Genomic DNA, 25,392 nt, shown 5'->3' with positions numbered 1-25,392 from the left:
TCTAAGGTGACTGGATTTCATGGGATATTTAGCAGTATTAATGATGCAGCGAATTGATTCGAGTCCTTTATCACTATATTACATGCTTACTGGCATGGAGCATTCCAAGCAAGTTCATAAACACATGGAATCGATTGACAGAGCAGCACTGCAGCTCAGCACCAAATCTGATCTGATTACATGCTGTCACTGTGAAAATGATGCTTTGTGATCAATGAAAATGTCTCATTTTTCATACTCAATAGAATTATGTCTCACTCAGGATAAATTAGTGCTTTATCGTTTTATAAGCTCTGTCTATATAACTAAGCTTTTACGATGATGACAATGACGTAGTTTAAGCAAGTTACAAGACTAAAGTCACACCTTAGGATGACAGAGTACAGCATTACCTCCTTTTCAGCTTCCCGCTCTTCTTCAGAAACCACAGCATTAGAAATTAAAATGGGTGTCCATCTTAGACTCTCTGGATCAAGTTCATTGGGTCGGGAACAGTTTTTCAGTTTTTCCATGTGACCCAATATCAACTTTTCCCTTCGAATGATGACAAACCTGTAACACAGCAAGGTAAGACAACATGAATCCAAGAGTGGAGAGCTATAGGATATGGCACACATTGCACTCCCAGACTCGGGAGGCAGAGACCGGAGGGTCTCTGTGAATTTGAAGCCAGCTGGTCTACAGAGTGAGTTTTAGAACGGCACCCTGTCTAAAAAAAAGGGGATGTTCTATTGGGAACTCACCAAGGCCAGCTGGCCTGGGTCTGAGAAAGCATGGGATAAAACCGGACTCGCTGAACATAGCGGACAATGAGGAATACTGAGAGCTCAAGAACAATGGCAATGGGTTTCTGATCCTACTGCACGTACTGGCTTTGTGGGAGCCTAGGCAGTTTGAATGCTCACCTTACTAAACCTGGATGGAGGTGGGTGGTCCTTGGACTTCCCACAGGGCAGGGAACCCTGATTGCTCTTCAGGCTGACGAGGGAGGGGGACCTGATTGGGGGAGGGGGAGGGAAATGGGAGGCGGTGGCGGGAAGGAGGCAAAAATCTTTAATAAATAATTAAAAAAAAAAGACCTGAATTAGATTCTCAGCACCTCAGGTGGCTCACAATTGCCTGTAACTTCAGTTCCAGAGGATGCAAGGCCCTCTTGACCTCCATGGACACACACACAGAGATAAAATGTAATTTAAAATTTTAATAATAAAATTCAAATTAAAAAAAGCAAACAAAACAAAACACCCCTCAGGGTTAGGTGGATCTACTGGCGCATACCTGTCATGCCAGCGTTCAGGAGGCAGAGGCAGGAGGATTACCATGAGTTTGAAGCCTGCCTTAAAACACAAAGTAAAATGCACAGGGGAGCCTCACCTGCCATCTCTCCTGTCGATCATGTGGAGGTGCTGCAGGGTGGTGGCAATGTCGTGTGGGCACATGCCTGTGGCTCTGCTAATGGCTTTGATGCTAATGTGCCTCTCATGGTGGTGGTAGAGATATTCCAAGATGACACTCTTCCAGTAGGCCAGGTAGGAGAGACGGCCCAGATCAGAAAGTGGCTTTTCGGGAGACCCTGCTTGGCCTTCTCTTCTAGAAAGCAAATAGCCTAGGGCAGAAAAAGCAAAGCTCTGGTCATGTTGGGTGCTTTGGGAGCTAGGTCTAGGAGCCACTAGAAATGATGTAATCCGTGGTAAGCAAAGGCATCACACAGGTGAAGTACATCCTGTCAGACATGTAGCCTCTTCCAGTTACTGGGATGTCACCTTGTCAAATTTCTGCTCGTCAATCTTTTGTGGTGGCTCCGTAAGTCAATTCACAAAGTTGGTGGCAGTAAACATACATGGTAGTGTATGTCACAGAGGCTAAAAGCCAAGACTAAAGGCATGACTTCTGGTCAACACATAAATCTCCTGCAAGCTTGAAATTCTTCCAGATGCTCACTGTCAGGTGCGCAGGAGCCCTGGGAAAGGCCACCCTGGCATTCATGGCCAGATTGTTTTCCACAGGAGACCCAGTGATCCTCTGACAGCTGGGGCTTAATAAAAGAGAAGGGCTTTGGCTGACACAGCCTGTATTGCTTGCTCCATTTAACCAGCCGACTGATCTGAAGCGGTTTTAGAACTAATAAAGCAACATCTTTCATGTCATAGGGGGCAACGCACATCTTCTAGCTCTATTTTCTGTTTCATAAAAATTAACTTAAAAGCCCAAAATGTTGCTCCTACAAATTACAAATAAAATGCATGAAAAAAGAAAACCAAAACCTTAAAACACACGGTTCCATGTGCATATTAAACCCCCCCCCCCCAAGCACACAGAGCCTGAAGGATGCAGGCTCGCTGGCACGGGAACTCTGACACGAGAAAACTTCAAGCCCACTTGGAGGAAACGAATGAAAGCTGGCGGCCGTCTCGGTAATTAGGAGCCACTTACGGAGAAGAGAAGAAACACTGTCTGTCAAGTAATGGTGTCTTCTTTGCTAATTATTTCAACAGCCTCACCTTAGTGAGCTTCCTGGGTTTAAATAAGCATCAAGAACATACAGTAGGTGGCAGCAACCACCAACGCAGGCTGCTCCGTGGCCACCCACACCTCCAGCTTCCTCTTTATCTACATTTCCAAAATGGCTGCACTTGCAAGAATTTTATTTTAGTTTTTTGTTGTTATTGTTACAAAGAGAAATAATGCCTCTGATCCAGCTTTCCTGTTCCTCAAAAACCACTGCAAATAATACAGAAATCTAGAACAAGATATTCTACCTCAGCAACCTTCTGCATCTTGATGGCTTTAATCAGAATGTCATCATACAGAACAGAAATAAAATAAACACCGGGTTCCACCTAAGGTTTTTGGCTTAGCTCATCTTGTCACATTTAAGCACGAAGTATCTGACCGCATGCAAATGAGCACCGAGTGTCACAGTCAAGCCGCTGTCTATACCACTCTGCTCCACACGGAGCTTTCAGGGCAGCACAGCGCAGCGCCGGGAACGCTTGCATAGATGGCTGCTGTGCAGAAGTCAGCCCGCATCCAGTCCTGTCAACACGGAGAATGCTTTGTTGCCAGAGCAGTAAGGGAAGCCCAACCTCAGAACACAGATAATTGGCACATCGATCTCCTGCTTTCTAAGTGCTTGCCACATTCTGAGAATTTATTTAGTCAGCTGGGGGCCCCAGCTCTATACTCCTGTGTGGGTGTATGGGGGAGGGGGAGCAACACCATAGATCCACGGATGAGAACTGTGCCCTTGTCCATGTGGCCCCACAATTAAAAGTTCCCTGCAGTGACCCTCATTGGTTCACGTGAACCCCATTGTTAAAGGCAGAGATATAATCTGGCCGGTAAGAAAGGTCTGTGCACAGTTCACCACCTCCTCACCTCTGCTTCCCACTGCACAGGGCTACCTTCCCCATGAAACGCATGGTCTTTGTTCTCTACGTGCCGATACTCCCTACTCTGAACTAGGAAGTAAATAGCCAGAATTCCCAGCCATCCCCCACTTTACCTAGCTGTCCTGTTCTTGCTCCCTGAGTCTAAAAGGATCACTCAAGCAAACAGGTGACTTGGGCCCCTGAGGAGCATGGGAGTGTAAACCTTTCCATACCTGCTACTGCTACCATGTCAAAAGACTGTCCTAGGACACTTCCGTAAACCCTTGACTGTAGTCTAGACGGACACTGCTTCAGAAGTCCAGGATAACAAGCTCTGATGAGTGGGCATTGAGTCACTGGTCTTTCTCAGCAAACAACCTTGCCGTGCAAGCAAAGGCTGAGAGGAGGCAGGGAATGCGCAAGCTCTTGTTGGGAGGGATGCTTTTTAGGATGCTGAGGACAAACAACCGGAAACGCAGCCTCTGTCAGAACACCCACTCGCATTTCAGAGATGACATGGACTAGCACCACACACCACACCAAACCAGTGTCCCACGGTACCTGGTACTGCCTGCAGCCAAGTGTCTCCTTCCTCTCTAGGAATCTAGAGATCTTCAAGGAACTTAGCGGGAAGACAAGGACACTTCTGCAAAGAGCCATTTGGAAGTCTATAAAGTCTCCCCCTGAAGGAGGATGTTCTGATGTTAAATAGAATCTACCAGAACAATAAAAATGAGCGTGAATACATTTCTTATTTTTTATTAGTTGAGTGAAATCCAATGCAGAATGATAACCCGTGCAGTTAAGAAAGGTGTCGTGCCTGTCAGCTGTGTCCTGATTGACAGAAGACAGACTGCACATGTCGTCTGCAGTAGGCACTTGCCTGGAAGGACCTGAGCTGCTGGCACTGAACTATGCTGACTTCATGACATGGGGTGTTAAGCAGGGGCTTCTTGCCACCTTTTGTTGCTTCCTACTTCTTCTTGGCTCTTCAAAGCACAGTTACAATATAGAGCAGACAAAATAATTTTTGGTAAGAACATTTGACTTATTAAGTAATTACAGAGATGTGATGGTTTAAGCTCTTAAATTTAACTTACCAAAAAGATTCCAAATAATTGATCTAAGATGCAGGGAAATAAAAAGCACTTATCTTGGAAGCCGGTGTATTGTCCTGAAGCATCTGAAACAAGTACAATACACCCCTGGTGAATAGACTCCCACGGTGTGCTAACACCTTTCTTTAATGCAGAAAACGTCCACTACCCCTGGGAACCTACTGTTGCAGATGTGTGGACGGCAAATCCCACAAGTTACAGTATAATTAATCGCTGGTGAAATTATTCTCAACTTGCCTGTGAGCCAAAGAAATGAACAGTACTCACTCATGAGTGGAAACTTTGTAATTGAAAACTGAGTGACCCTTACGTACATTAACTATCCTTACACAGCACAATCTGGCTCTCTCTGCTTCACTGGACCTGCTGAACAGGGGAAAGAGGAGGTCTGAGTGTTGGTGTAAGTCTTACATGCTTAATTCAAGAGATGTTCCTCTTGAAGGAAAAGTGAGCACCGGTGTCTATAAACATGAGCAGAGGGCCCAGCGCACCTCCACCTCTGTTTAGGATGGCTTAAAGTGGCAATTCTCATGTTTCCTGGTCCTGGTGAGAGACTGAAATGATTAACTACCTCTAGGCAAGCAAAACAGATCCACTTTTAAGGAAGAAACTATTTAGATGAAGTTTTTGCAGACATGAGTAAATGAAAATCAATTTGATCCCCATCATGCAAAGCAAACCCTCGTTTATATGAAAATTCCCTCCTTCTGAACAAGCACTACTCAAGATGACCTAGTAGAGCAAGAGTGAAAAATGTTCTCAGGCAAGGGTGTGGCGGATAAAGGTTCCTCTCTTCAGAAGTGCCACCATCATCTCTGGACACTTTGACCTGTTATCATCCGACTCCAAAAACCACATGAATGGCCCAGACACAGAGGTGTAAACTTTGGCTAGCTACTTTGGTCAACCCAGTTCCCCTCTCTCTGGGTTATGTGAATTCAGTGTCTTCAGCAGCTTTTAGAGGAAGAAAACCTCCAAGGGTTGCATACCTTTCACCAGACACCTGTTTAGTTTAGCAGGCTCCATGGAAAGGCCCACATTAGAAGACAGCCTGGGTCTTGCAGGCAATGGGCTTAGGGCAACTTAGCGGAGGAAACCTGATGCCTTTTCCACATAGCTCCTTGGAGGTGGCAGTTCACTGAGCCATGCTGTCTGCTATGTGTTTCCTGGGCTAGCAGCACTGTGACCATGTGGGCGGGCGAATAGCATGTTAGCAGTTCAATCATTGAGATGGATATGAAGGGCTGTCTATACTTTGTTTAAATTCAGTGCATGAGTCTATGGGCCTAGGTAATTATGTAACAAATGGACTAAACTCCCAATGACTACTAGAATAGTCTTAGGTCCTCCCCACTCAACAAGCTACTAATTGGAGTACCTAGGGGCAGCAACACCTGTGCTTTCAAGAGTCCCAAAGGTGACTCAAGGTGACTGTCCTTGAGGATCACTCTGGAGCTGCTAGGTAAAAAGGCTTGTGAAGAGGTAGAAATTATTGAATGCACGGCGGGATGGATGAGTAAGGCTTGTCAGTTCCTTGCTGGTAGAAAACAGAACAGAATGAATTTTCTGAAGCCCTACCAGGCTGCATGTTAGCTAGAGTCACTGAGAGGCTATGCCTGGGTATTACTAGAAGGCAAACAACTCCGGCTACAACAGGAATTATAACTTAGATGGTACCAAGGGGGCCCGAGGGCATGCATCTCTAACCAAGATACCATGGAGATAGAATCAAGGAGTGGGGGGTTCATATACATTAAATCAGTGGTCTTGGCTTCAGGGCTTTGCATTTTAAACTTTTAAGACTCCAAAGAATTTTTGTTTATAAAGACTGTGTCTGTTGGTTTTACTGAGTAGTAACATTTATTAATTTTAAAACAGCAATAAACTTTATGATGTTACTATAATTTTAGATAATAAAAAACCTTTCCCTGTATATTTAAAAATATAAACAAAATAGTGAGAAGACTTGCTTTACGTTTTCGCATTCTAGTCAATGTCTACTTTGGTCCTTAATCTGTTATGTTTATTACAGACCATGACATTTCTGGAAAATTCCACTTTGTAGTCATGAATGAAGAAGAGTTAAAGGGAAAGCTACTTTCAAATACTCATGCACTGTGGACTGCATGGACTGTCCTTTGGGACCACCTGTACCATATGGAAAAGGAGAACTTTTAAAAGCTGGGCCAGGCCCTGAGAACTTGAGAACTGTCATCTGTGGAATTCAGTGACAGCTCACCAGAAATCAGGAGCACAGGCTCTGGAGCCACAGCGCTGCAGTGGAAACCAGGACCCACCACACGACAGCTGTGTGACCCACAGGCATTGTTTATTCAATCACTATGTCTATCTGAATCCTCACTCAGACCGGGCAGCCAATAATCACATTCATGTCTTCAAGTTCCTGGAGGCATTGCACGGGTTAATAAAAAGCATACAGAACAGTGCTGGGCTTAAAGAAAAGCTATTAAGGGTTATTCACCATAATGAGTGAATACAATCGAGGAAATCATTTAGAGACTAAAAAACCCCCTACCAGGAGAAATAAAGAGAATGTGGACAGAAAGAAGTCAAATTGTTGTTTGGAGCCTGACTGAGATGAGGCTCTTTCCTGTTCCTACATTTACTTGAGATACCCGAAGACCATCCTACTGTCTTCAATTTCCCACCACCCAGATACAAATTTAATTAAAGAGCCCCTCCCCCTTTGGCCTCAGGAATAATCTTAAGAAATTAGCTACTGAAAATTCCCAGCAAAGTTGGTTTGTCCCCAATTCCTTTTGGCTGTCAAGTACTTAACTTCAATGATCACCCTGAAGGAATAACTAGCCCATGAAACCACAAACACAATGATCGCCTCGGGCTTTAGCAGAACCATGAGCTGTCCCCAGACAAATATAACAAAGGCTCACATGTTCTACAAGACTCAAGTGTGTCTTGGGAAAATGGCCCCAGCCAGGGAAAGCGAGGGAGTTGAGACAGCATGTCTTTGGGAAAGGTCTGCTGGCTCCCTGGGTCACATCTCAGGCTGTCTCTTTAAGTCACGCTCTTAGACATCTTTTCTCAAAGACACACCAGCTTCCTAGAAGTCCACTCCAGTGCAGAGCTCTTCCTCAGTTATGTGGAACGAGGCCACTAATTTTCCTTGCTGATTATTCCCTACTGCCTAACAACTATCCCAGAGAGGAATGGTCTTCAAGGTCTTCCCAGAGGGAGCTTATACTGGAGATGTGACACCTGGTGCCATGTAGTGCATGTGTTCAAGCCTACAGACCATGCTGGCATTTGTCAAAAAGTTTCCACGGCTCCCTGATGGCTGTGCATACTCTTGAAAGCGTTGTCGGGAAGAGGTGGTGTTTAGACAGCCCTCACAGGACGGATGGCAGGGAAAGGGACTCTCTTCCCGCTGTAGTTTCTTTCACGGAGGGTGCTGCGTATGCGCAACGTGCAGCTGGGCTTGGTGGCCAGGCAGCATCTGCTGCATGAAGCAGCCTGAGGGCCACTGACCAATCCCTATGACAAACAGCCAATAGTGCCTTTAAAAACTGACTGCCCAATGTCGTGGGGTGTCTCCCAGCTCCCTTCCCTGGTCTTTGACCTAGCTATGGGTCTCATCCATAGCTGCACAGGATAGTCACTTTCCATATAAAAAACCTTTCGTGTCAATCTCAACTGGTTTATCTCAGGATAGCTTGACTTCAGATGTGTATTATTAAGTAAGCCAGAACTGTAAAGGGTAGAGCATCTACCCCATGCAAAGGTGGTGGCGGTGCTACTGAGTAAGAGACTGGAGTAGAAGGTAAAGGTCAGTCGGCAAGAGGGAGCAAGGATGCATCTCCAGGTTTCCTTCAGCTAACTCAGCTGAGGATGACTGTGTCCCAGTTTCCTTTTCTGTGGCTGTGACAAAGCACTCTAACAAAAGCAACTTAGGGAAGACAGGGTTACTCGGCTTGCATTCTAGGAAAAGGTTTATTTGAGGCAAGTCAGGGCAGGAACTGAAGCTGAAACTATTTGTGAAATGCTGCTTTCTGGGTCACACTCAGCTAGTTTTCTTTTTTTTTTTTCTTTCCTAAGTTTTTTGAGACAGGGTCTCTCCATGTAGTCTTGGCTATCCTAGAGGTCACTATGTATATATACCAGGATGGCTTTGAACTCACAGAGATCCTCCTGCCTTTGATCTCCCGAGTGCTGGAATCAAAAGCGTGCACCACCACATCTAGCTGCTAAGCTATCTTCCTTCTAAATCCTGCCCAGGGGCGGAGCTGCCCACACAGTAATCAAGACAATCCCTCACCGTCAGCCACAGGCCAAGCTAACCTGGGCAATCCAGCTCTGGCTGTGCTGAACTGACAGGAGATGCTAACTAGGATGGTTTGCTAGGGTCAGAGGGTTTCTATTTCCTGAGATGGTGATCAACCACAAAATGAATTCAATCCATAATTTCCTCATTAGGGAAATAAGGCCCTGGGATACAGGATAAGATAGGATAGAATGGGAGATGACTACTCTACCAACGTCACATATAACCAAACCAAAATCATTGTAGGATTTTTAAAACTGAAAATATAAAATGTTTACACAAACAAATTTTGGAAGTAATCAAATTGTTCATAAAGTTCATACTTAGACTTCTCTAAGTATCAGTCAATTGTCCCTCAGAGGCAATTCTTTTTGGAGATGGTAGAGTGCTAGGGGCCACTCTTTTGACATGACAGAAACGGGAAACGTTGCTTTTAAATTCTAGTAGTAGGTAAAAGTTCTTGCTGACAAGTTGAGTTGAATCCCTGGATCCCACATGGTAGGTAGGAGAGAGCTGACTTCTACGAGTTGCCTTCTGACCTCCATAAATGCACTGTGGCACAGGGATGCGCACGTACGCACACACACGCACACACATGCACACACACATACCCCTCACATTAAATGCAATAACATTATTTTAAATTCTAGAATATTTTAGGAAAAGCCAAAGTTTATAAAATATAAAAGTTAAGAAGAAGTAATCTGGCATTTTAAACTTATATCTTCTCTTAGAAAAAAATTTTTAATCACACTAGACTTTGAAAAAATATTCTAAAAAATAATATGTGTTAGCAAAACAGTACCCTGAATCACTATTCTTCATCCTCCTGGGATTGTTACCCAAACTGAAACCTGAACAAAGTTTTCATTGAGTACAAAATCCTGACAGGACTTTTTTATTGAAAAGCTACATGATTTCAAATTCTCCACTGAGCTAACACCTGTGTGTAAACCACACATTTTCAGCAGAGGGCTGTGTGCATCTACAGTGTAGCACCCATGAAACCATGTTAGAGCCGAGATCCACAACTGCACCACCACTAGAAGCAGAGCTGGACTTCCTTTGGGTCACTATCACAGGCTCTATAGGGGCAGCCGAACTAGCTGAGTCCAATACCTAGGCATCTCAGATAGCCCAACAAAACTGGGTGTGGGTGGGGTTTGTGTATACTGCTGTGAATGCTGCCACTGAATCTAGCTTAGGAGTCAGCCCGGTGGCACAGCCTGTGCACCCTAGCTATTCAGGAAGTTATGGAAGGAGGATTGAAAGTTCAAAGCCAGCCTCGACAACTTACTGATCTCAACAGTTAAAAGGGGGGCAGTGGGGTGGGGATTGCTTTACCAAGCACGGGCAAAGCTACGTTCAGCACCCAACACCATGAATACAAAACATGGGCTCTAGAAGGGCAACTTGACTTCCTTTCCTCTATCCTATTCCTCTCTTTCATGACCCTCCAATTATACTCTGTGTGTGCGCGCACTAACACCCAGATCTGAACCTGAGCTTTCACACGGCAAACACAGACTGTAAACAATATGGCTTCGGGAAAAGTGGAAGAACAAGTCTCTTTCCATTTTCCCTTTATTTTCAAACAAAGTACATCTCAAGAAGAAGTTGTCAGCCTTTGAGACAACTTTCTAAAACTAAAGTCCAGCCCCTTCTCTAAGCTGACTGATAAACTGTTTACTGGAAGGCTCAGAAACATCTTTAGTGTCCCAAGTTAGCTAGACAAACGCTTCCTTCCACCCCTCTTTCCCTTATGTCCTAAAGGCTTTGAACATAATTTGAGGCCAAAGATGTCGGCAATACTCAGCCGTGTCAAGGTGTATGCTGGGTGTGGGAACCAGGGTGGGGTGGGACATGCAGTTAAGTGATTGGTTGACTTGCCACTGGCTTTGACCATGGAGGGCCTTAAAAGTTTAGTCTGGCTTTGTAAGACATTCTATGCATCTTGTGTGGGTGTGCGTTCCCTCCCGCACAAGTCACAGGCCAACCCTGGGTGTCCTCTCACCCAGCTCAGCTTCATTTTGGCAACTGAACCCCTCCCCCCTTTTCTCTTCTGTAAACACCAAATATCTGCCCAGATTTCACCAGTGCACTGGACCCAGAATCCTAGAAAGAGAAAAGGGCACTCCTTACTCTTGCAGTGTCTGTCAGGAGTATATTGTTAATTTTGGATCTTAAAAACATAAAATAGAGTATATGAATGCTAATGTTGTAATATCCCTTCATCTCCCTGGCCTCAGTTATGGAGTTTCTCTCTAGTTCAGCCCACTGTACAAATATTTCTTTATTATCATTTAAACTTTTCAAGTTATTTATCTATCTATATATTTATTTGCTTGTTTGTTTATTTCTGGTTTTCAAGACAGAGCTCCTCTGTAGCTTTGAAGCCTGTCCTGTAACTAGCTCTTGTAGACCAGGCTCGCCTCAAACTCATACAGATCCGCCTGCCTCTGCCTCCCGAGTACTGGGATTAAAGGCGTGCGCTACCACGTGGTCCTTAAAATTATTTTTATTATTTCTCATTTGGAATGTCTGCGTACCTTGCGTCTATGGAGGTCAAAAGAGGGAAATAGATGGCCTGGAACTAGAGTCACAGATAGTAGTGAGCTGCATGTGGGTTCCCTAGTCCTGTGGGAGAGGAGCCAGTACTTACAGCTGCCAAGCCATTTCTCCAGCCCCCGTATAAATAGTTCTTATCTGACTCTCCCAGAGGGTCACTCTTCCCTATTCAATTATATTCAAGGGTGGAAAGAGAAGTCACAGAAGGCCATTCTAAGAGACTGGCATCTGGGAATCTGAGTCTAGTGATGTCTGGTGCAGCTCCTCCACATACAAACGGCTGGGCAAGGGCTGACGGGCAGCTGGTGTCAAGCACCAAACGCTTACGTACTTAACGTTTCTTATGCAGAGCAGTAAAGGTGAAAAACTATCTCTCTTTATAACACCCCTGATGTAACGCCACCAATAAATATAAAAGGCTGTTTAGTTTTAAGAGTTACATCCATAAAACAGATGCTACAGGTGTGTGACCTTCCACATTAAAACACTGGCTTAAAACAAAACATGCCCCCACAAATACAGAGAAGTATACACAATGTAGTCTCGTGGATTACTATATGGCAACTGCCCTAAAACTGTCACCTAGGACCTTGACCTAGAATTTGCTGATCACCACAAGGGAATCTTGTTTGTCCCAGGCAATTTCCCCTTCTTTCTCTCCCCTCCCCCCGTAACCATTATCAGAGACTTTTCTGGCAATCCCTGATAGATTTTTATTATTCCTATTTTAGATTTATTTATTTTATGAACAGTTAGCTTGCATGGAAGCCTATGCACCCCGTGCATGCCTGGCATTGGATCCTCTGGCACTGGAGTTATAAATGGTTGTGAGCCACCATGTGGGAGCTGGGAGTTGAAACTGTACCATCTGGAAAAGGAGCCAGTGCTACTAACCACTGAGGTATCACTCCAGCCTCTGTTATTATTGTTATACTTTTACCACCGAAATATCCAGGTGCTAATAAAGTTGTGTCTATTAAAAAAGACTTAATGTTCTTTTAATGTGTGGATTTCTCCTTCTACTCCATCACTTTCCTCATCTGTTCGTGATCTGGGGGCTCCCCTAACGGCATGCTTGATACTGCTCACTGTGTTCTTCTAGGTCAATTCCTCCAAAGCAGCAGGAGAAGCTGACTATTTTTGTTCACCCCTCTTTTTGCAGTTCGCAGCTATTGATATTCAGTGTGTGGACCCACTGACTCATGGGAGGAGATTACACACGTTGATAGGTCCTTTCCTGGTGTATCACTTGGTCACCTAGCGGTAAAGCTCATCTAAGAAAGGCATTCATTTCTCAGTTTCAGGACAACGACCTGGTTCTTCTCATTGTTCAGATTAGTTTTCAGTATCATTATAACTTCTGAATTTGACATATGTCAGTCAATTAAAATTATCTTTATTAACAGGCTTATTGATTGTGAGGCTTCTCAAGGTAACTCCTGGGTTGTTCTGACATGATCCTACCAATTTTAACTTCCTCACTTCCCAGAATGACAGGACATATTCTTGAGCCACACGTCAACTCTGGGTGTCTTCCTTGATCTCTTTTCCACCTCATGTTTTATTTTTGGGACAGGCAGTCAGTAAATGTGGAGGTCACCTCTTTGGCTAGGTTGCCCGGAAGTGAGCTCCCGGCATCGTCCCCCTCCTTGTTCCTCGCTTCCCCCGGCACTGAGGTTACAGGTGTGTACCACTGCACTCAACTTTCATGGAGATGCTAGAAATCTAAGCTCAGGTCCTCATGTTTGTACATAGGTCATCTCCGTAACCCACAACACTTTTTCCAAAAAGGAATTCTACCTAGTCCCTAGATCCACTGTATCACATTTCCTCACAGTTTTGCTTCCTTTGACAGCGTAACTGTGGTGCACATTTGTCTCAGTGTGGACAGATGGTTATATAAGTAAGCAATGCGGCTTTTAGGATCCACTCAATTACTTTTATGCACTTTAAAAAACAAAGTACTTTGTTGGAGAAAGGTTCTTTAATGCTAATTCAAAGCAAGATTCAACAGAAATAATTATAAATATATAATTTTATATTGTTAAACACGACAGTGTAGTATGATATGAGCATAAAACAATGTTAACACAAATCTAGTAGGACAAGCAGATTCCTAACTCTATTTCTCTAATACCACAATTCCAAGAAAATAAGGAATTTTTTTCTCTCCAAACAAATATATACATATTTTAAAGGGGCAGGCAAGAAAACAACTTTCTGGCCATCTGAAGTTATCTGTGCTATTCAGAACTGTCCTGAAGGAGTAAGCAACCTTTTATATTAGAATGTTTTGGCTTTTATTTAATTTTCTTTTAAAAAATCAAACTGATTTTCTCTTATAATCTGGAAAATACATTTAATGGGTAACAGTCACCTTGGAGCCAAAACCGGGCAGAGCACTAATTTCAACCAACAAGAACAAGGTTGAAGGGGAGGAAGGGCACAGGAGGGAGGGGAGCAGAGAAAAATATATAGCTCAATAAAAACAATTTAAATAAACAAACAAAAGAAACAAAGTCTTGCTGGTGGTGTTGCATTGCCTTTTATCCCAGATCTCTGAGTTCAAGGCCACCCTGGTTTACAGAGCAAGTTCCAGGACAGCTACGGCTACACAGGAAAACTCTATTTGAGGGAGGGGGAGCAAGCAAGCAAAGCCTTGTGTGATCTGGTTCAAACAATGGAAAATGACCCTACAAACACTGTGACTGGGCCAGTGAAGGAGGGCTGGAAGCATTTCTCAGCGCAAAGCCTTGTGCATACCCCTCGCCCCTAGCACTTCAGGGGCAAGAAATGAACCCCGTGTCTGACATCCCCATGCTCACGGTAAGGGACTATATCATTTACCGTTCCATCAGCATCACCTAGGCCATCCCTGGAAAAATCCAGGTAAAGCATGTCTGTAGAAGGAGGGACAAAGATATACATGTGACAAGACCAAGATGGGGAGAGGAGCTCGCAGCAAGAATTAATTTTGTCAGAAGCTAGCTGAGTGTACCTGGGAGGTGGTCCCAGCTACTCCAAGAGTGGAAGAGAGTCATGCATTCTTTTATTTCCTCAACAGATCTTTACTGCATGCCCACTGTGTGATGAGCACCGCGCTTACGCCTGGGCATTCAACACCAAACAAACCCTGTCCCCAGGATGCCCCTGCCAAGGCTCCACTCAACTACGGCTGACTGGGCTGTTGCTCACTGGTTATCTGAATAGAATTTGTTCAGTCGTGGGTTTCAACATGACTCACTTCGAATGCCTACTGCTTAGCGATCGGAACAAAGATTTGACAACAAAACCCACCTGCCTAAACCTGAAAAATTCTGAGCTCTGTAAAGCAAAAGCAGCTTTCAGAAAAAATGAGACTGCAGACTGTATGCTTCATATTTACAGTGTTTTCACTGCAGCAACGAATACAAACTATTCTATACAAACTATGTATTTGCTCTTATTTATGACAAACTTAGTTTCTTTGAAAAAAGATACACAAATAAACCACTGGCTGCACAGCTTCATGCAATACATTTCAATGCACTCAGTAATAGTCAACTGCTGAATAAATCACAAACTCAATTTTCAGTCTTGATGTTATCTTTATCATATTAGAACACATCACACACCAGCTCCATGTACTAAAACAGTAGTGGCAAAGGCTTTTAGTGAAACATATTATAATGAGAAAATAAGGAAAAACAGTCATTTTTCCTTATTATATTACAGACTGGCATCTATTAAAATGTCATCATTACACTTGATTACACAGATCAAAACAAGTCTTTCAGGGACCTACAAAAGCCCAGTGACAGCTCAGGGCCTAGGATCTTCCAAGTGTCGAGGGAACTGTCCCTATCTTAGAGATGGGAGGACCAGAGCACCACTTCACAAGGACATCTTATTTTCCTTAGTGATTGCCTTGACTGCACTGGCCAGAGAGGACAGCTGCAGGGAAAACATGCAGCAAGAGCTCACATGACCGTTTCTAAGGACTAACACTGGAATTTTCCTGCCAAAATAAATGCAACAAGAAAGAAACTATCTGATAAGAGAAAAGAAAGGGAAAGATAAGTGCCTCTCCAACTGACTGAGTGTAAATGTGACTTTCGTCACCCCCTCTGCTCTCTTCTCTCTCAAGAGAGCCTGCATCTCAACAGAAGCTCCACACCTTAGAGGGCGGGCAGGCCAGCATCCCCAGGAAGAGATATGCCATACGCTGGTATAGCAGGCTCATTTTTTGCTTATTAAGAATCACATGTGCCACAAGAAAGTGAGCTGATCAAATTCCTCTTATGCTAGGCTGTTTTCTCTCTCTCTCTCTCTGAAAGATGATGACAAAACCCAACATGTGTATATAATAACTATGGAACTTTCAAAACACTCTCAACCCGCTCAGCTGAAAGCTGGCTTTTGTTTTATAAGATGGCCATTGCCTCTTTAAAAAGGTAACTATTAAAGCAGCGTTGAGAAGCCCATGTGAACTGCACGGCACCACCATTCACAGCATATGACAACATCATAGAGCCGCTCATTCTCCCTTCTGAACACTCTGTAATAAGTGGCCTACCAGGCTCAGGTGGATGGGGTGACATATCTCCTAGGAAGTCTACCTGAGGGAGAATATGTCCCTAGCAGGAGCTTTAAGACCCCGACCTATCATGCAGGTGGCCAAATTTACCTGGTTCTCAGGGTAAAGAGATAAGGCTACCAGGACAAGATGACAGGCATTAGAATTCTGGTCAACTCAACCATTTCTAGCCACCTGGACCCATTCCGGGGTCACCTACGAAAAGCTGTAGCCACCAATTGCCCACATATGCAAGATGCTCGGAAGGCCTTGCTGGATAGGTGTGGTGTCTTGGCATGGCCTGGCATGGCTAGGAACAGTTCCAGAGAGAAAGTGTGCCACAAGGCCGCACTCACTTCTCCTATGAGACAGGCTAGGAACAGTTCCAGAGAGAAAGTGTGCCACAAGGCCGCATTCACTTCTCCTATGAGACAGGCTAGGAACAGTTCTAGAGAGAAAGTGTGCCACAAGGCCGCACTCACTTCTCCTATGAGACAGGCTAGGAACAGTTCTAGAGAGAAAGTGTGCCACAAGGCCGCATTCACTTCTCCTATGAGACAGTGTGCCACAAGGCCGCATTCACTTCTCCTATGAGACAGGCCAAGGGCTCCTCACCGCCTGTTACAACAGACAGATAAAGCTGCCAATAGAACTCAAACCCTACTTCTTATAAGTGATAAACCAACATTAAACTTTATTTGAAAAATAAAATGTTTTTAGAAGATTTGAAATTTCTGATTAAAAGCATTTTAAAGTTTTACTTAAAATTACTTAAATTTAACTTAAATTGTGTGGAAGCTCTTTTAAGAAAAACAGCAGCCTATTCTTTTTCATTTGTTTGTTTGAGACAGGGTTTCACTATGTATCCCAGCTTTCCTGGAACTTGATAGATAAACCATGCTGGCCTCAAACTCTCAACAACTTTCCTGTCTCTGTCTTTTGAGTACTGAGATTAAAGACGTGTCACCAGGCCCCCTACCCCCCCCCACATTTAATTAAAACTTTTCATCATTGCTAAATGATGGTGCACATGCCTTTAATCCTGAGGAACACTTGGAAGAAGCAGGCGGATCTCTGTGAGAGTTAGAGGCCAGCCTGGTGTATAGAACGAGTTCTAGGACAGACTCCAAAGCTACACAGTAAAACCTTGTCTTGAAAAACACCCCCACCCCGCTTCAATAATTTCATCACCCTCATCATTGTGTGGATGTATATGTGAGCCCACATTGGTGCCAGAGTATATATATGGAGGTCAGAAGATAACTCCCAGGAATCAGTTCCCTCTTACTCTTTGGACCCCTGGGTCCAAACTCAAGTCATCAGGGTCACACAGCAAGCACTTTTAGCTACTGAGCTAGTTATCTTGTTGACCCTAGAATCCACAAGTTAGGTTAGCAGGTTTTCAGTGTTTTAGCTAGGAAAGTATAATTAATTTCACTGAATGTCTTTTATGACTTTGTAATAAAAACTGGCTTTTATTTTTTGTTTTTACTTCAGTCTTTCTCATCAGCATTGCCTAGCACATATGTACAGGTATGTGCACACAAACACTCATATTGCTTCAGCTCGGGAAAGCCAAGCTTTCTGAACCAGTTCTTCCTGCCCTCTCTTCTGTTTTTTGAGACAGGGTCTCATTTCATAGTTCAAGCTGGACTAGAACCCATGACAATCTTTCTGCCTCTGTTTGGAATTATAAATGTTAGCCATCATTCTTGAAGAAAGCCATTTCATTTTAGAATTTTACTTTGTGCTCTCTCCCCCTCCCATGTGCGTGTGTATGTAGGAGGCACCGCTTTGATCTCAGATCTTTCCTTCTACAACAGATCGGGGATCAAACTCAGGTTGTCAGGCTTGCACAGCAAGCACTTTACCCACTAAGACCCTTGCCAGTCCTGAACTCATTGCTTTTAATTCTATTTAAGCCACTGTCCTCCAACTGCGCCTCTTTCTTTTGGGACACTAACGATCTGACAGGCATCTTGATGTCTCTATACTTGCAAAGTCACTTTCCTCATAGTTTTCTGTGAGGACTGAGTTCATGTGTGTAATTGAAGCAAAACACAGTGAGTAGTTTAGAAATGCCAGTCATTCGGATCACTGTTGGTGTTGACATGCATCCTCTCCCAGTTCTGTTTCTGGATACTTTCTAATTCTTTATCAGCCTCTTGGATGCTATAGCTCCAAAGGTTCTGTTCCCAGCCTCGTTTCCCTACAGCACCCCTGGCTGTCCTCACGCACAGCTATGTTAAGCTAGTAGCACTGCATGCCCAGTGACCTCTGCTAGCCTCTTCTCTAGTGAAGACCCTTGCTAAGTGCTGGACTCCAAGGTTTTTAATCTGTCGATAGTGACCCAACAATCTAACATGCTTCCTCATGCAGTCATGCTCTGGAGTATGTCAGTCCCCAAAGTTTGGAGTTCAACGTTTAGCCTGGCTTGTTAGCAACTGAATTTCTTGTGAGCTCTGAACACACAACACAACATATGGCATATACAGCCATTGCTGGCTGACAAGTCAACACGAACACCAGCTTCACCTTTTCTCTTTAGTCATTGGTATTCAGGTCTTCAGTGGAGTGTATAGCAGTTACCCTAATCATTAAGGCTTGAGACAAGCAAACAAGGAAGGCCACGAGCCAAGCATGGTTCAGGGTTTTAAGAACAGCTTTCCTTCCAGAGGACCCAAGTTCAGTTTCTAGTACCCATGTACAGTGGCTCACAACCTCTTGTAACTCTAGAGCGAGGGCATCTCAAGTCTCTGACTTCTAAGGGAACCCATATTTGCAAGTACAACACATACATGTAATCAAAACAAAATAAATCTTAATGTCTCAGGCCTCTGTGTGTGCTAGATACATGATATTTATGCACCTATATGTACATACATATGTGTGGAACACAGTAAAATGCTAGAAATAATCCATACACACATAGAGGTAAGTAAACCCATATACATACACGATATGCATTCAAGAGAATTTTTGTATCAAGTGTTTAAAGACTAATAAATGAAAAAGAACAAAATTAAAAAGGTTATAGTGAGCCAGACAATGGTGGCACACACCTTTAATCCCAGCACTCAGGAGGCAGAGGCAGGTGAGTCTTTGTGAGTTTGAGGCCAGCCTGATCTACAGAGTGAGTTCTAGGACAGCCAGGGCTACACAGAGAAACCCTGTCTTGAAAAACCAAAACCAAAAACCAACAACAAGAAAAGGCTTTAGTGTGATATGTTTTATGCAAACAACAAGCAATAAGAAATGAGGAAACATATACCTACACACTTGTTTGTACAACTAGAAATGAGCAGAGCTGGTGACCCACAGGAAAGGAAAGGATCAGGCAATGGGTACAAGGACAAGGGAGTGGAGGACGTCAATCTTCATACAACTTCCATATGGTTTTAACTTAAAAACAAACACAAATAACCAGCACGTATAGAGATTAAAAAAAAAACAACCTCTAAATGGAAAACAACAGAAACAAGCATAACCAGTTCTTGGTATGTGTGCACATGGGCCAGAGGCTAGTGCTGAGTGTTCTCCTCTGCCAGGAACTACCTTTTAAACATTTTTTTATTTATTATTTTTATGTGTATGAGTGTTTTGCATGCATGTTTATCTGTGTACCAGAAAGTGTCATAAGAAGCCATAAGAGGGCACCGATCCTGATGGAACTGGAGTCACAGTTGTGAGGCACCATGTGGGTCCTGGGAACTGAACTCAGGTCTTCCGACAAAAGCAGTCAGTGCTCTTAACTGCCAAACCATCTCTCTACAACTGTGAAAATTTTTTAGGTAAGAATCATAAACAGAGCTGGGCACAGTGGTACACAATTGTCATCCCTGCACTCAGAGGTAGGGGAGGAGGTCACAAGTCAAAGGTCAGCCTAGGATCTCTTAAATGAAACTAAGAAACAGGTATTTACATTCTCTCCAGGTGTCTTCTCACCAATACGAATTACACAGTGATGTGGCGGTACTCGAGGACGCACCTTAGGTCTCTGGTACTTCTCCCCTAAAGTTTACCACCCGATCTAATAACGATGAAACCAGGAAGCCCCAAGGAAAGACAGGTGCTGTACAGAACATGTCTTATGCACTTCACAGTATCCAAAGAACTAACTTTAAAATGGACATGCAGATACCACTCCAGAGCTCTGGAAATTCAGGAGACCAAGGACTACATGTGGTAAGAAATAAGAACCATAAGCAACGTGGGAACCTACACTGGGGGTATTCCCCGCTAGAAAGGATAGCAGGAAAAACTGGCAAGGTAAAATCAGAATCTGGCATGTGCAGTGCTGAGCCAACAAGAATTTCTTGACTTTGATAGTTTGTGGGGCATGGAGAAGAGCATCTTCAAAGAACTAACACATACACAGTTTGCCAGCACCACAACTCAGGAAACAAATGTGGGAGAGAAGAGTAACATTAAAAAAGCAGACACAGTAAACCAAACCAAACCCAGGGGACCCAGGTAAAGAACATATGGAAAATCTAGACATGACTTTGCAACTTTTCTCTCAAGGCTGATATTTCTTTCAGAATAAAGAGGAAAACAATATAGGGCACTGCTGTACATGCAGCTGGAACAGCAAAAGCAGGCCAGGGCTCAGGAAGAACATTCTAGCACCCTCTCAGGGTGGCTGCATACCCTGTGGGAAGAACAGCATTTTCTTTGTCTGCAGGTGCCAAAGAGTAACAGAAGTTTTGTGGGAAGTGGGTTTCTTTAATGTCTGCTGAGGGTGGAGAGGTGTGTGTGTGTGTGTGTATGTGTATGTGTGTGTGTGTATGTGTGTGTGTGTGTGTGTGTGTGTGTGTGTAGGAGGGCTGTAAAGGTTTTTTTTGTTTGTTTGTTTTTACTAAAGGGGAAGAAACCTCAGGATCCAGGAGAAAAGGATGTGGCATCAATTCAGCCTATGTTCATCACTCTTCCCTGCAGAATGTTAAATTCTGGGCTGTCACAAAGCTCCTAAGCCAGTATAAGAGCAGGCAGGGAATGGTACCTTCTGGTCACTCTGTCCAAGTTGTACAAACCTCCTCGGAAACCTCACTTTAAAAACCTCAGGTGGGGTGTACCAGAAAAAAAGACAACTTACGGGGTAGTGTTTGGTGGTGAACAGGTTTTTTTTACTATACTGGACAACACCACCAAAGCCTTGTGCCTTCAGTTCTGTACACACATCCTATACTGGACCGTATCTACAGTCTAACTGCTGGTGGGAACCACACTTCCTCTCCGCCTGTACGCTGTTTCAGCTGGCTAGCTTAGCAATCATTGTTGACAAGGACCTTCCCTACTTTGTAGTTTATCTGGTTTAAAGAAAATCTTTGATCAGAAGATCTCAGGCTCATACAATGGAACCCAAACCATTAAGAGTTCCTTTCAGCTAAACATATTTTAGAAACCTTCTAATCTCTGTTCATCTTTCTTACCCAGAGCACTGAATTATGGGGCAAAATTGGTGAGAGGCCATGCGCTCCATCCCCTCCCTCCTTGTGTAGAAGACTGGGTTTAAATAGCTCTGGAAAGATATTTATTTACGCTTATTTTAGGTGACTTCCAAGGAGATGCTATCATTCATTCAACAGTATACTCTGTCTTCTTTAAAATGGTCAGTCTGTTTTTAAACTGAATTTTTATTGGGCTTCCTTACACCAGTCCCCATTTTCTTTTGAGTACTGTAAAATTCTGTGAGAACCACACTAACTCCCTTTAAACTACTTTCCACCCCATTTCTTTCAGTGTCAATAGGGATTGCTTTTAGGACCTATGTTTGTTAGGCACAAGTTCAAAGACTGAGCCACACCCCCAAGTCTTCCTTTCCTCCAATACTATAATCTTTCCTCACCCTGCTTAGATACTCCAGTGGAGAAATAATGCCAACAGTTCTACAAGACTGTCAGGACTGTCTAGTCACACCCAGGTGGGTGGTATTTTTCATATCACCCTAAACGTCCCAGAAAATGTCCTACTGGGCTCTGCACTGTGTGTCTGAAATCACAGCGTGGTAACTGGGAGATGGCGGTGCACACCTCCACTATTAGTGCCTGGGAGGCAGAGGCAGGCATCTCTGGGAGTTCAAGCCAGTCCGGAAGGCACAGTGACATCCAGGCCAGCCAGAACTAGAAAGTGAGAACCTGTCTCAAAGTTAAGAAAAGTTAAAGTCACCTTACTTTTTCATGTCTTGCACTAAACTTTTAAAATAGTTTAAAATAAAAGATTCTAGCACTTGAAGGGAATATCTGGATTTGCATAGAAGGTCATGAGGGCAGATTATGCTGTATCATGCTAAACACATGGTCACTGTATTTAGAACTTGACTTTTACCTGGTGGTACCAATTCCTTTAGAATTTAGGTATCACTTTAGAGATCTTCATAGTACTTTGGGGTTTCAATTCCTATAATAAACCTACACTTGAGACAGCCTGTAAGGAAACTATGCTGTCGATATAAAGGCGGTTTTCCAGGAGGCTCTGATAACCTGGAAGGATGACCTTGATGACTAGCACAAGAGGGCAGACAGAGTCTAAGCATGCCTTTACAGAATACGGCTGAGACGGTGTGGGACAGAACCCAAGAAGACAGCACCAAAAGGAAGAGGATTTTTACTTCTTACCAAATGAACATGATTTTGAATTGGCAGACTAAGAAAGAGGAAGTGGTCATGGTCAGGAAAGGGACAAAGGATGGAGAAATGGTGGCATGCTCAAGGTACCCGAGGAAAAGGCAACTGATGAGCCAACCAGCTTAAAAGGTAGCTTGGAACTGTTTGCTGGAAAGTCCCTCTCTTCTAGAGGCACATGAATATTGCCTCAAGTTTTAGTCCTGCACAGCTGTGATGCACACCAGAGAGCATGATTATAGATAATCACCTCGTGAATGGCGACTATAAAACACTCCAGCACAAGACAGATAGTTTAACTGTAGCAGGGAACCACTGTCTTCAGATGCATACCCATTGGTATACCACCAGAAACCAAAGCCACACAGATGGCCCAGTCCAATCCAGAGGGCCATATAATAATAATAATGATAATAATAATAATAACAACAACAATAATAATAATGACATGAATGCAGAAGTAGCAGGCAAGGTGATGGACAAGGAGAGGAAGAGTTGAGAGACAGTGGGAGAAGGAGCAATCAGAGTGCAATATATTCATGCATGAAAGCATCAAAGCTTGATTTATTAAAAGAAAAAAAAAGGAGATTATAGCTAGAACTCTGTAGAATAGAAATAGCCAGCTAGTAAGGCAGCACTCCTTGGAAAAATTACTCTACTGGATAACTAGGCCAGAAAAACAGGAACACCAGGAAAGTAAATAAATGATTGCAAATAACTGGGGGTATAAAAAAAAAAAAAATCAACCCAAAATATTTCTTCTTCAAAAACTTTATCTTTCTGTGTAAGTAAATTACACAAATCAGTCCAAAACTGTTACATTATTTTATCTGCAGACTTCAACATTTCGGTATTTAATGATACAGATTTAGAGTCACCATACTTCCTTATGGACCCTCACAGCATATTTACATTAACGGTCATGTATTTCCTGTAGATATGGTCAAATTCAACATGCACAGGGCTCTAAGTGACAGATCCTTATACACCTAGGTAGAGACTACCATCTTCACGGGATACCTGGTTCACCTGTTACTATCTCTAGATAATTGGAATCAACTCTCCAAATGTAGCCTTAACCTTACATTTACTAGTCCAATATAATTTGAGAAGTAAAAAAATGACCCATTAAAAAATAACCACAATGGCTGCCTTATCGTGAGCATCCAGACTTAACTAAAGAGGCTCAGAAGACACAAGTACACAGAAAACAAGCATTTCTTGAGGAACTTCTTGATACAAACACTAACAACTTTTGTCACAGCAAAAGAAAACTGAGCAGAGCTCATTCAGGTGGGGAGGCTGTTTCTCTAGTGGAGATAACTCCTGCCCCATCTCCTCTGCCCCGCACGGATTATTCGACAAGATGTTAGAAAGCGGAAACTCCTCGTAACTAATGGTCACAAACGATTTCACACAAGCACCACAGAAGGGAATGCAAGTCTACCAGCTGATTTCACGCAATCGCTTTCTGAGCCAATGGCACTGTGGGAAAACCTAGTTTCAGTTTCCTAGAGCGCAACAACTGGTTGGCAGGAAAATTTTCACGTGAGGAAGATCTTCTAATTCATGTAAATATAAATAAAAGACCCATTATCTATTGATTAAAAAAAAACACAACACAGCAGGTTAAATAAAGCTTTATGTGGTACTGTTTCCTGTACCTGTAGCCATCAGTTATTATGAAAATAAATAAAGTACTTCACTTACTGAAATCAATGAGAAACCGTCCAAACCCTTGCCTTTGGTGCTGGGGCATGATCATTATGCAGGAGACATTATACTTCTGCTGGCAAAGCTTTTCCTGAAGAAAAGAGAGACAGATCACGTATGTCAGAGCTCTGCTACAGTGGCCAGTTCCCTGCACCTGCCACTGTCCTTGTAAAACTGTCCACAGAGGTGAAACAGCGGCTTGGGTTGGGATCAGCCAGAGTAATCCTTTTGTGCTAATCAAACTAGCAAGTGACAACAAACAGTCCATACTGGACATGCTTCTCAACCGTATCTTTATTCTACAATAAAATACAAATAGTGAACCTAGGACATGTCAAGGGAGTAAAACAATACCGACAGTTGGGAATGACTGCTCTCCCCGCTCACCCAGCACCATGCAGCATCACCCAGTGGAGTAAGCTAGGAGCTGGCGGGTAGCCCTGCTAGATGATGATCTACAACTCTGCAATGGCAATCTCTCCTGATTCTGAGCAAATACCCCAGTGAAACCGAAATAGTAGACGTGTGAGTAGATGTGCACAAATGGATTTCTCTCGTGAATATGAAAGCAAAGTAAAAAGCTAAAGAAATAAGTAATTTGCATCTCAAACCACGAAAATCAAACAACAACAAAGACAACCAGAAACCCCAAAGTCTTTGAACAACAATGAGATCAAAATACTACCAATGGTTTAAAGCCAGGCGGAGGCTGGGTAGACAGACAGCTCCAGGAATTAAAAAATTCGACATTTTCATGGACTGTAGCATCAGGCAGCAATATTTTATTCACAGTCACAGACGCCACCAAAACCTACATAGAGAAGATCTGGAAAAGGCTCTAAGACTGTGAGTGCTGTGGCCAAATATAAACCATCAATGAGGCTGCCCACAAATAGAACCACATCAGAGGATGACTTTAGAACAGCCAGATCTTAGAGAATTGGTTTCAAAGACCACAGGAAACAACTGCGGAAAAAAGTCTAAAGGGCAGAATTAAAGATTTCATTGTGAAAGAAGATGAACCCCCAGCTTTTGTGTATCCCTAGCTGTCTGTGGCATCTCTAAAATATGAAGAGTAAGTAACAATGTGAATGCCTTTTCTCTAGAAGATAAATTGCCCATCACTGAGTGTGCACACCAATGG

The 25,392-nt window shown here is 43.4% G+C and overlaps 1 protein-coding gene across 9 annotated transcripts in view; it reads right to left on the bottom strand.

Moving 5' to 3' along the window:
* The window catches only part of Kat6b (lysine acetyltransferase 6B), a 192,554-nt gene that overhangs the window by 9,900 nt on the left and 157,262 nt on the right, over positions 1 to 25,392 (bottom strand). For all 9 annotated transcript variants that reach the window (XM_075949868.1, XM_075949875.1, XM_075949869.1 and 6 more), the window contains 3 exons: positions 24,246 to 24,339; positions 1,375 to 1,606; positions 393 to 552 (listed from right to left, as the gene is read on the bottom strand). In XM_075949868.1, the coding sequence (XP_075805983.1) occupies positions 393 to 552; positions 1,375 to 1,606; positions 24,246 to 24,339 (486 nt within the window). The remainder of the gene's footprint in view (positions 1 to 392; positions 553 to 1,374; positions 1,607 to 24,245; positions 24,340 to 25,392) is intronic.

Source organism: Microtus pennsylvanicus, chromosome 15, assembly GCF_037038515.1.
Source record: "Microtus pennsylvanicus isolate mMicPen1 chromosome 15, mMicPen1.hap1, whole genome shotgun sequence".
NCBI classification, from domain to species: Eukaryota; Metazoa; Chordata; class Mammalia; order Rodentia; family Cricetidae; genus Microtus; species Microtus pennsylvanicus.
The sequence above is the reverse complement of the archived record's forward strand: the minus strand, read 5'-3'. Positions and strand labels throughout refer to the sequence as shown.